Consider the following 12,605-nt stretch of genomic DNA (forward strand, 5'->3'; position numbering starts at 1 on the left):
GTTTAGCCTAACCCATTAAATAAATCTCTTATTCCAAACCTGTGTGAAGGTAAATTTGTGCATGGCCTGCCCAATCCCCCGCTCACTGCTCTTCATAGCGAATGAAGCCTTGGGAGCTCGCAGTACAAGTTTCTCGGAGTTCTCAATCAGAACGCAATCCTAGGGAGAATTCAGAAAAAGCTACAAATGAGCCGCTGTTTCCAGAATTTAAACCTGTAACTTAAAACATTCTATTACACGACCCATTCACGACAATATTTCATTAATTCAACACCACATATTTCAACACAGCAAATCTGATAAACAGGAGAGAAGGAAGAATTATCAGTATTATCTGGGTTTCTTTGAACAGTCTTTGCTGATGTGGTTCAATATTTTGGTGAATGGATTAGAGTCTACGAGGTAACAAGTGTGCATACAGGTGAAACAAACAGAATGAAATACCATTAAGTACTGCCTCAGAAAAGCAACCAACATAATCGAGCACCATTTACACCTGTTTTTCCCCCGCTTCTATCGATCAGAAGGAACATCAGTTTAACATTTTATTTAATTAAATAAAATGCATTGCCCAATTAAGTAGAAAAACAATTAAAACACGCTGAGGCATCTGTCACTGACCTGCGATTCACCTTTCTCCAGCTCTGCTTCTGTGAAAGGTCTAACCCGGAGGTAAACCTTAATTCTGACTTCTTGAGAAGTCTCTGCAGCAGTGTCCCCCAAATGAGAACCACCTTGCACATTGTTTGCCGACGAGATGACAGAAAAGTCTGGTAACAACTGCTTTTTCACGTCACCACTCACTGAGGTCGATTCCAAAATGGCCACCTCCTCTTCGTCAGAGTAGATATTTGGAGAAATGATTCCTGCAGCCATTTTCATGCAGCTGTAGTTCCTGCACATACAAATTGTTTTATTAGAATTACTGAATTAGAATATTTCATATCACTAATTACTAGGGTTTATAGCAATTGCAACAGTATTACAAAGATTCAATTTAGCCATTAACGGCCAAGCAGTTCAGCTTCTTAGTTCGTGACCATCAGGCCTAGAAAGACAAGGAGTACAAAGTGGTTACAAATGATTTGCCCTTTGGGTGGGTATTCAATCATCTATGATAAAGAATTACAGCTTTAAATCAGCCAAAGCATTGTCACCAAATCTTAAAGCTACCAGTGTTAAATTCAGCCATATGAAAAATTGATCACGCTTTTGCATTAACAACCTTGAATTTATAGCAGATTTTGCTCTTTGGCTGTTCTGTATTCTTGTCAGAGCTGGCTCTTCAAATGATATCAATGACGATTTAAAATCCAGTGAATAAAATAAGTGGACCCGCAGTGCATAGAAGCCATGTTACAGTGTGGTCACATTTGTTATCAATGTGCACGTACACAATCCTAATAGAATTTTGATTTAAACAGACATGCTTTTTAGAATTCACCAAGTGTCCTATTCTACACATTATTCATTCCAGTCTAGGAAACAAGGAGCACATGCATTACAATAATTCCCCAATTCATAGCAACTCCAAACCAACAGAATTATTCAGCAATGTGATAATAAAGCCGAGAACATTTGAATCATGTCAAAAAAATGACTCAAAAATATTACGGTCAGCATATAATGCGATTGTTCACAGAGTATGTGGACAAACATGGAGCAAAGAGATAGCTGCCTCAGATTCCTGGCTGAGGCTCAGGTAGTGCTAGCTATCAGAGAGCATGCCTCATTTCTCCATAAAGACACTGCTGCAATGATTTTGGTGACCATGTTTGTGCAGTAGAATTTTGTGCAAGTTCCATCAAGTTAGTGCCACATGTATTTGATGTCTCTGAACAAAGTGAGATGCTTGTGTCAACCGATTATGCACACAGAAGTACCTGGAATAAATGTTGGCTCTCAAGTCTTCTACCCGGACATGAAAATATTCCACAAGATTACAGATTTGGGCACTCTAATCTAGGACCATTTCTACACTCTAACAGACAACTAAGTCAACACTCCAGGCAGAGTGAACTCAAACATCATTAAATCACAAACATTCCTTTCCTTACATTGAAGCTAGAAGGTGACTGACATCAGCAGAATAATTAGTAAATTGCAGTTTGAAATGTACAGTTATTGCCTGTTATAACTGAATCTGCATTATTTGCAAGCTCTTCTAACTGACTTGTTGAATTTGTGGGCTATAGAAGGTTCCCATTCACCAGTGTTCAAACCGGTAATAATTTTACAAAATACCGTGCTAAACCACGTATGTATGCCCCCAGATACTACAGATATTAAACACGGTGACTTAACATCCAAACAGGCATTAAATTGAAGCCAATTATAACTTTCTGATGAGCCCAATCAAATGTAAACATTAGGCTTTAAAAAAAATGGATCCATTGAATAATCTCATCAGATTTAGTTCCACAGAATAAAAATATATCTAGGGGAAACCATGGGCAATCTATTCGGTGGGGCTTCAAACAATACCTGATGTGATTTCACAGAAATGAAGGTTTTGAGCTTCTGAATCACTACATTTCAGCAATAAACTACTCAAGGCAATGAAAAGCACACAAGTAAACATGTGAACACAAATGACAATTTTCACATGCAATTAAGAATAAAAGCAGTGAAATATTAATTAAAATCGAATCTCTTAATAGCCATTGTGAGTACATTTGCATATTAGGTTTGTTATTACTAATTTTCTTCAGTCATGGAACTTGCAGTATCATCAAAGACCCACACCATCCTGGCCACACACTCATGTCCCTGCTACCTTCAGGTAGAAGGTACAGGAGCCCGAAGACTGCAACAACCAGGTTCAGGAATAGCTACTTCCCCACAGCCATCAGGCTATTAAACCTGGCTCAGACAAAACTCTAATTATTAATAACCATTTTCTGTTATTTGCACTTTATCAGTTTATTTATTCATGTGTGTATATATTTATATCATGGTATATGGACACACTTATCTGTTTTGTAGTAAATGCCTACTATGTTCTGTGTGCTGAAGCAAGGCAAGAATTTCATTATCCTATACAGGGACACATGACAATAAACTCACTTGAACTTGCATGGAAGGTCACTGAGCTTATTTCAAAGTAACACAATATTTAAAAATGCAACCACTGTGGTTAAAAGTCCTATAACTGTGCTGCCCGTGTGGAGGTTGCACATTCTGTGATCACACGGGTTTCCTCCGGATACTGCAGTTTCTTCCCACAGCCCACAGGTGTGTGGCTTGGTGGGTTCATTGGACAATGCAAATCTCTCCTAGTGTGTAGGTTAAAGAAAACCTGGGACACTCCAAACCTTGAGGTTGATGGCCTTTATGAAAGGATAGTAGATAAATACAGCCGAGAGATATAACTGGGGTAAAATTCAATTAGAAATCAAATGGCATAGAGGGTGACTTTGTGTCCCTGCTTTACATCTCCAGCTTAATGCCACCTTCAAGCACATCATATGTAACTCTGCAGGTCCTGCCGCTTCAATCGAGGGCTACTGCTGACCACAAACTCAAACAGACCAGTAAACATGTTCACTGTGGCACATCAAGGGTAATTTACAGAGGTCAGTAGTTAACTGACTTACCAACCACATCTGGAGTCCGATGAAATTCTCACCATTTGCCCGTTTAAAAGCAGTTCCAACAACTCAAGCACCACCCTGAACAAAACAGTCAACTTGTTTGAACCTCATTCACTATTGTAACCATTCATTCCTTACACAATCAATGCCGAGCGGCTGCAGTGTGCACCATCTACAAAATGCACAGCACATAGGCTCCAATAGCACCCAAACTCACTACTACCACCAAGGGCAATGGCTGCAAGCATGAATGGAAACCATATATGTAGGTTCTCTTCCAGGCTGCACAACATCCTGATTGGGAAATATCTCACCAGTGCCTCCCTGTTGTTGGGACCAAATCCTGGAATTCCCTGCCCACCTTCACAGCAAGAGCTCACCAATACCTTACCCAGAGCAATTGATTGAATGATAAAGCATGGAAAAAGGCCATGCACCTTACCAAGCCTACACTGACCATCGAAAACCTGTTCTCACTAGTTCTATGTTATCCCACCGCCGCATCCACTACTTACACACCAGCGGCAATTTATAGATGTCTAAAATTTACAAACCCACACGGGCTTATGACGTCGGAGGAAATCAGAGTATCTGGAGGGAACCCATGTGGTAAAAATGAGAACACACAACCAGCACCCTAGGTCATGATCAAATCCTGGTCTCTGGCAGTGAAGCAACACCTCTACCAGCTGCACTGCCATGAAACAGAGCTAGGTTCTTCAAGCTGACCAAGATGCCCTTCTAATTTAGTCCCATTTGCATACATTTGGCCCATATTACTCCAAGCCTTTTGGATCCACGTGACTAATAAACCAAACAGAACTGAACCTGTCCAAGTATCTTTTAAATGTTGTTTTGTACCCCCCTCAACTACCTCATTCTATAATCCACCACCCTCTGTGTGATAAAGTTGCCCCCCAATCTCCTGTTTAATTTGGTGGCAAAAACAGGAAAGTAGACTATTATCTGAATGGTGGCCGATTAGGAAAAGGGGAGATGCAATGAGACCTGGGTGTCATGGTACACCAGTCATTGAAAGTAGGCAGGTACACAAAAAAAGCTGGAGAAACTCAGCGGGTGCAGCAGCATCTATAGAGCAAAGGAAATATGCAAAGTTTCGGGTCGAAACCCTTCTTCAGACTGATCGGGGGTGGGGGGTGGGCGGGGACAAGGACAAGTTTAATCTTGCCCCTTTCACCTTAAACCAACATCTTCTACCCTGGGAGAAAAAAAAAACTATGCATTCACCTTGTCTATTCCCTTCATAATTAACATCACTATAATATTACCCCTCAGCTTCTTGCACCACAACAAATAAAGAGCAAGCCTTCCCAACCTCTCCCTATAGATTTGACATTGTCCTAGCAACATCATCATAAATCTGCTCTGCACTCTTTGCAGCTTAATAACATCATTCATGCAGCAGGGTGACGAATGGTGGCCGATTAGGAAAGGGGGAGATGCAACGAGACCTGGGTGTCATGGTACACCAGTCATTGAAAGTAGGCATGCAGGTGCAGCAGGCAGTGAAGAAAGCCAATGGTATGTTAGCATCCATAGCAAAAGGATTTGAGTATAGGAGCAGGGAGTTTCTACTGCAGTTGTACAGGGTCTTGATGAGACCACACCTGGAGTATTGCATACAGTTTTGGTCTCCTAATCTGAGGAAAGACATTCTTGCCATAGTGGGAGTACAGAGAAGGTTCACCAGACTGATTCCTGGGATGTCAGGACTTTCATATGAAGAAAGACTGGATAGACTAGGCTTGTACTCGCTAGAATTTAGAAGATTGAGGGGGGATCTTATAGAAACTTACAAAATTCTTAAGGGGTTGGACAGGCTAGATGCAGGAAGATTGTTCCCGATGTTGGGGAAGTCCAAAACAAGAGGTCAGTTTAAGGATAAGGGAGAAATCTTTTAGGACCGAGATGAGGAAAACATTTTTCACACAGAGAGTGGTGAATCTCTGGAATTCTCTGCCACAGAGGGTAGTTGAGGCCAGTTCATTGGCTATATTTAAGAGGGAGTTAGATGTGGCCCTTGTGGCTAAAGGGATCAGGGGGTATGGAGAGAAGGCAGGTACAGGATACTGAGTTGGATGATGAGCCATGATCAGATTGAATGGCGGTGCCGACTCGAAGGGCCGAATGGCCTACTCCTGCACCTATTTTTTATGTTTCTATGTCTCTAAAACAGAACACAATACTCCAAGCGTGGCCTCACCAATACCTTGTACAACAACTGCAAGAAAACATCCCAACTTCTATTCTCAATAGGCAGGTACACAAAAATGCTGGAGAAACTCAGCGGGTGCAACAGCATCTATGGAGCGAAGGAAGGCAACGTTTCGGGCCGAACCCCTTCTTCAGACTGATAGGGGGTGGCGGGGAGAAGGAAGGAGAAAGGAGGAGGAGGAGGAGCCCGATGGCTGAGGAAGGGGAGGAGAGTTGGAGGGCAGGGGGATCACAGAGAGGATGCAGCCCTCGGGCTGTGCTGAGGGATGGGAGGAGACAGCCCTTCCTCAGCCCTCGGATTGTCTCCTCCCATCCCTCAGCCTCCTCTCTTCTATTCTCAATACCCTGAGTGATGTAGAAAGCCTTCTTGACCACCTGATTATCTATGTGATGCCACTTTCAAGGAACTATTTATCTGCACTTTTACACTCCTCTGCTCTACAAAAATCACCAGGGCCCAACCATTCACTGTGAAGGTCCAGCCCTGGTTAGAATGTTCAAAATATAAGTGTCCGGGTTCGGTGAGGCCCGGGTATTGGGCGCGGTAGTCGTAGTGCCCGGGGTCGGGGTTCAGTGGGGCCCGGGGTCGGGGTTCAGTGGGGCCCGGGGTCGGGGTTCAGTGGGGCCCGGGGTCGGGGTTCAGTGGGGCCCGGGGTCGGGGTTCAGTGCGGCCCGGGGTCGGGGTTCAGTGGGGCCCGGGGTCGGGGTTCAGTGGGGCCCGGGGTCGGGGTTCAGTGCGGCCCGGGGTCGGGGTTCAGTGCGGCCCGGGGTCGGGGTTCAGTGCGGCCCGGGGTCGGGGTTCAGTGGGGCCCGGGGGGTCGGGGTTCAGTGCGGCCCGGGGTCGGGGTTCAGTGCACCCCGGGGTCGGGGTTCAGTGGGGCCCGGGGTCGGGGGGTTCAGTGGGGCCCGGGGTCGGGGTTCAGTGGGGCCCGGGGTCGGGGTTCAGTGGGGCCCGGGGTCGGGGTTCAGTGGGGCCCGGGGTTCAGTGGGGCCCGGGGTCGGGGTTCAGTGGGGCCCGGGGTCGGGGTTCAGTGGGGCCCGGGGTCCGGGGTTCAGTGGGGCCCGGGGGAGGAGGAGGGGGGGGGCGGTGTGGACAGGCCGCCAGCCGTCAAAACACCCCGTCACCGGGCCGGTCCCGAGCCGCCACCGGCCAGGCTGAACTCAGGCGAGGGTCCGGGCCGCTGATTCAGAACCTCCCATCGCTGTCTCCCACTCCACACACACACCATGCTGCCCCACATACACACCGTGCCCCCCCCCCACCCCCCCCCCACCACACACACACCGTGCCCCCCCCCCCCCCCACACACATACACACCGTGCTGCCCCCACACACACACGCCGTGCTGCCCCACACACATAGCGCCCCCCACACACACCCACACCGTGCTGCCCCACACACATATAGCGCCCCCCACACACACACACCCCGTGCTTCCCCCCACACACACCGTGCCCCCCCCCTCCACCATACACCGTGCTGCCCCACATACACACCGTGCCCCCCACACACACCGTGCTGCCCCCCCCACACACACACATACACACCTCACCCCCTCGTACCGTCTCCTCGCGCTCCAACGTCTCCCCGTTTTCAAACAGCGCGCTGCTCCTGAAACCTGCCAATCACCGACCGCTCTGCCGCTGACCTCACTTGCGAGCATGCGCACTGCTGGGGTGTGCCGCCGGGAAGGGCAGGCGCCATGTTGGTGAGGGCGAGTTGACCTCACCTGCCAGGCCCAAAGATCCTAGAGATCCTCTAGGATCTTTGGCCAGGCCCTCTTCCCCAAAGATACGAGAGGAGCTCCTCTAGTATCTTTGCTCCTCTAGTATATTTGCTCCTCTAGTATCTTTGCTTTGCCCTTGCCTAAGACAGACACAAAGTGCTGGAGTAGCTCAGCGGGTCAGACAGCATCTGTGGAGAACATGGATAAGTGAGGTTTTGAGTCGCGACCCTTCTTCAGATTGAGAGTCAGGGGAGAGGGAGACAGAGATAAGGAAGTAGGTGTGAAAACGAACACAAAAGGGGATGTGAATCAAGGAAAATGTATAATAGATCATTGTTAGCTAGGAGAGGTCGACAATGAGACATAGCTGTAGAAAGGAACTGCAGACGCTGGTTTGCACCAAACAAAGACACAAAGTGCTGGATTAACTCAGCGGGTCAGGCAGCATCTCTGGAGAAAAGTAATTTCGGTCGAGACCCTTCAGATTGAGCCAGGGGAGAGGGAGACTAGCTCGAAGGGCCGAATGGCCTGTACTCTTGCACCTATTGTCTGTGTTTCTAACTCTAACTGACTGCTGCTGTAATAAACTAGCATGCGAGAGGTAGCGGGATCGATGCCCGCATTCTCAACCTCTTTATTTTCACAGTGCTACTTATGTGGAGGTAAAATTACGAGCTGCCGTTGTTAGCCGCATGAAGAAGGTTTGTGTGAAGAAGGGTCTCGACTCGAAACGTCGTCTGGTTCCTTCGCTCCATAGATGCTGCCTCACCCGCTGAGTTTGATGTGTACTAGATCTTGAGAGATCGTTACAAATATTACGGCTAAGATAGGCACAAATAGCTGGAGTAACTAAGAAAAGGACCAGGTTACTTAAGTCTTGGGTCGTAATTTTACCTCCACATAAGTAGCACTGTTAAAATAATAGGTTGAGAAAAGGATCGCCTGGAGAATGCGGGCATCGATCCCGCTACCTCTCGCATGCTAAGCGAGCGCTCTACCATTTGAGCTAATTCCCCGCCGGCGTGAACCTCCTTCGTCACCGTCATTAACATGCCAGCGACCGTTCCTTGTGGTCACTCTGATTGGTCAGCTTTTCTATCACTCAGCGGACAGATGAGACTAGATTGGTGTAGGTCGGGTAGCAACAGGTGACGCTGCGGAAGGCGGGCCACACGGCGGGAGTGAAGGCGGGAAAGTGCGTGCTTCACGGCCTCAGGACCCGCGCCATGGCCTCGCGTCGACACACGGATTCACATGACCGCCTCACATTACCTCAGGAGCCGCCACACCTCAGACACTACCTGAGCCGCCGAGTTACTGCAGCACTCCGTGACGTTTAGACCAGTGGTTCCCAACCTTTTTTAGCTCATGGCCCCCTTTGGATCTTTTAATTTTTCTGTGCCCCCCCCCTGACATTATTAGCTGAAAAAAGGTACTTCAATATTATAATACCTTCCATAAAAATATCAGTCTATTAATTGCATATAGGGTGATTTCACCAAATGTCAAATGAGCGTAGATCCCCCCTCACGTGACCGAAAATTTTAACTGGAGGACATATGTCAGTTCGGTACATGTTAGTGAATGGGGAAACACGCACTTTCCCACCCGTTAAAAACATGGAAAACGACCGATTTTTGAGCTGACATTTTCTGTGCTAGTCGGGGTGACCGTGAAGCACAGCGACCTAAATTTTCAGGCAAAAAAAAAGATAGAAAGTAAGGTAATTACAAGAGGGAACTGAAGGTAGAAAACAGCGGAAGTGAACAGCAGACATTTGCCGTGGAGATTTAAAGATCCAAAATATCGGGAATTATCGCGTTTGCTCGCTGAATTTCATCAAAAGTAAGTTAATAATGCCTTACTTTTGATTCACGGTCACCCCGACTAGCACAGAAAATTTCAGCTAAAAAATTGGCCGTTTTCCATGTTTTTAACGGGTGGGAAAGTGCGTGTTTCCCCATTCACTAACATGTACCGAACTGACATATGTCCTCCAGTTAAAATTTTCGGTCACGTGAGGGGGGATCTATGCTCATTTGACATTTGGTGAAATCACCCTATATATTCTCTTTTATTGTATTCCACAAACATCAAAAATATTTCAACTACATAGATTTAAATTTATTAGAATTGAAATTTAGGAGGCAACAGGGTGATAGCTCTGTGGCCCCCTTCATTGAACCTGTGGCCCCCTAAATCCCAACATTTTTCTGTGGCCCCCCCCTGAAATTTGCCATATGGCCCCAGGTTGGGAATCACTAGTTTAGATCGATCCCCGGCCCTGTCGGAGGTAGGCAGACATGCAGATGGCGGTGACTTGTGGGCAATATCACCGACCCTTGCATGACCTCAGGTCTCAGACCAACTCCCGGCCCAGCGTTTGTAGGCCTCGCTGTCACCTTCCCCTCAGCCATCAATGAACCATTCTACCTTTCCTTATGTTTGGAAAGAACTGCAGATGCTGGTTTAAATCGAACAGTCACCCATTCCTTCCCTCCAGAGATGCAGCCTGTCCCGCTGAGTTACTCCAGCTTTTAGTGTCAATCTGAGGCAAGGTGTGGACCGTGGACCGGACCTTACACCTAAGGTTAGAGGGAGAAGGGGCAGGAGAGTGTGGTGGAGAGGGAAAGATAGATCAGCCACGACTCAATTATGGAGTGGACTCAATTGGCTGAACGGCCTAATTCAGTTCTTATGTCTTATGAGCTTATGAACACTATTCCACCATCAGTTTAATATTTACATAATTACTATACAGGAATCCCAGCTCCCCTGCTCTGAGAGCTACACGTCGTCTTCGTCACATTCCTCTTCTATTAAACCTTGCCAGGTTGGCAGTTCCTGAATATCTGAAAAGGGAAAGACCTGAAGGTAGGATTGTAGCGAGGGCAATGTAATCAACTATTCTTACACTTCTATGCTTAAGTATGAGTGACAATGTATAGTAAGACTCACTGAACTAAATGCAAAAAAAGGAATTTCACTGCACCTAGGTACATGACAATAAAGTATAATTGAAATGATTGGAGAAAATTGAGCATTGGGGTATGAGGAAAGGACAGTTTATTTTCTGATTCTAGCCCCACCATTGGCCAGTGTTGATCTCTCTAAATGTCATTGGCAAGTAGGATTAAGAAGAATTCTAAAATAATTTAATATGAATATTAGGAGCAATAATATTGTTGGGATAGGGTAGGTCCACTTAAGGACAAAGAATGGGATTTGTGTGGGGATTTGTAGGATGTAGGCCCTTAATGAGATGCCAGAAGACTGGAGAATACCCAACGTAGTTCCTTTGTTTAAGGCGAAGGCAACAGAAACAAGCCATGAATTATAGGCCGGTGAGCCTTATATCGATGGTAGGGACATTATTGCCAAATATTTTTAGGATCAGGAATGTCACCTATGGACAAGCATGGAATGATTAGGAATAGTCAGCATGGTTTTGTTGAAAGGAGGTCTGTCTTACAAATTTACTAGAATTTTGTGTGAAATTACACAAGAGAGTGGTGAATCTCTGGAACTCTCTGCCACAGAGGGTAGTTGAGGCCAGTTCATTGGCTATATTTAAGAGGGAGTTAGATGTGGCCCTTGTGGCTAAGGGGATCAGGGGGTATGGAGAGAAGGCAGGTACGGGATACTGAGTTGGATGATCAGCCATGATCATATTGAATGGCGGTGCAGGCTCGAAGGGCCGAATGGCCTACTCCTGCACCTAATTTCTATGTTTCTCTGTTTCTAAGTTGACGAAACTGATTGATGAGGTTACAGCTGTGGATATTGTCTACATGGACTTTATTAAAACATTTGACAAAGATGTTTGGACACATTTGACCAACCTAACCTCATGTTAGGTTGGCCCAAAAGATTAAGTCCATGGGATCTGTGGTGAGCTGGTAATAAATCCAGGATTAATTTGGTCATAGAAAACATAGTAGTTGTCAAGGGATGTTCTATTGGGAAGAAGGTACAGGCGCCTAAACAGCTTCTTCCCAGCAACCAACAGACTCTTGAACACTACACAACACTAACCTCAGCAACTATGATCTTCTATGAACATTGTTTTGATGCGCTACAGACTTTGGTTTCGCACTACTGTACTGTACTATAGATTATTATATAGCATTATTGTTATAGTGTGCTATTTCATAAATGGGCCTGCAACACTGCAGCAATAAGATTTCATTGTTCCATTTCCAGTACAACTGACAATTAAACACTCTTGACTAAAATTAGAGTTAAGATATTCAGGAGGATGATCAGCAAAGTGGACATAAGTCTTCCATTCCCTTCCTTGGCGTTTGCAAGACAGTAAATGTTAATAAAGTCTTGTTCGTTGATGATTTAATGGGATTTGGACAAAGGGAGAGAAACAAGGTACTGCTCACTGCACCAGAACAATGCATTAGCCACTGTCAATTCCCACCAAGTACAGCGTAGGAACTTACAAAAAATAAACCTTTACATATTTAGTTAAATCTCCAGCAACGAAAGTAAAGCAGAGAGATCATCATTATTTATTTTCCTTTATTCATCAATGTTTGTTGAAAATCCAGCAGAAATTTTCCAATCAAATCAGCACTGTGCATTGAGCTTAAAGAAGTTATCCATAATTGCACCTGTGTGACAGAGACAAAGACGGTTTTACAAACATTTTTTTTGTAATTGACAGGACGGTTGTATCCTTTTCAAATGACTGTGGAGTCGCTTCCCAGAGGATGGGCTTTTATTTTTCACCATGCTGACACCGTGAGCTTCTGTAACTAAAACCTGCCAATATGCAGATGGCTGACAGCAGATCCTTGCAGGAGGGAAATCACCCTGTGTGATTCGTAAGTGCATAGTGTTTCAAGGGGTGGCTCGGGGAAAGGACTCAGGGAATCCTGCTTGCAGTCATTGTTTCACAGCATTTGAACTTGACAACAATTAAAATAATCTTATTAGAATCACTCATCTAACTACTTGGAAATTCCTGTATCACTTAATTAAGCATCAAGGTGAAGATGAAGAACGAGGGATAAGACAGTATTGATCACTTCGGTAAACT

General features: G+C 45.6%; 1 protein-coding gene and 1 non-coding gene across 4 annotated transcripts; both read right to left on the reverse strand.

The window, feature by feature from the left end:
* LOC129701863 (kinesin-like protein KIF20A) lies at window positions 1-7,525 on the reverse strand. 3 transcript variants are annotated; one of them, XM_055643350.1, is made up of 4 exons: window positions 7,377-7,525; window positions 3,597-3,671; window positions 622-895; window positions 1-159 (listed from the first exon to the last, which is right to left on the reverse strand). In XM_055643350.1, the coding sequence occupies exons 1-4, from the start codon at window positions 7,490-7,492 to the stop codon at window positions 16-18; spliced, it is 609 nt and encodes a 202-aa protein (XP_055499325.1). In that variant the 5' UTR covers window positions 7,493-7,525; the 3' UTR covers window positions 1-15. The 3 variants fall into 3 exon arrangements, with proteins under 3 accessions (XP_055499325.1, XP_055499327.1, XP_055499326.1); XM_055643352.1 differs by lacking the exon at window positions 3,597-3,671 and having other exon boundaries at window positions 7,392-7,525; XM_055643351.1 differs by lacking the exon at window positions 3,597-3,671.
* A 973-nt stretch (window positions 7,526-8,498) lies between these two features.
* trnaa-agc (transfer RNA alanine (anticodon AGC)) lies at window positions 8,499-8,571 on the reverse strand. Its single transcript has one exon. It is a non-coding gene; the product is annotated as a tRNA-Ala (tRNA).
* Between the last annotated feature and the right edge of the window lie 4,034 nt (window positions 8,572-12,605).

This window comes from Leucoraja erinacea, chromosome 11, assembly GCF_028641065.1.
Source record: "Leucoraja erinacea ecotype New England chromosome 11, Leri_hhj_1, whole genome shotgun sequence".
NCBI classification, from domain to species: domain Eukaryota; kingdom Metazoa; phylum Chordata; class Chondrichthyes; order Rajiformes; family Rajidae; genus Leucoraja; species Leucoraja erinaceus.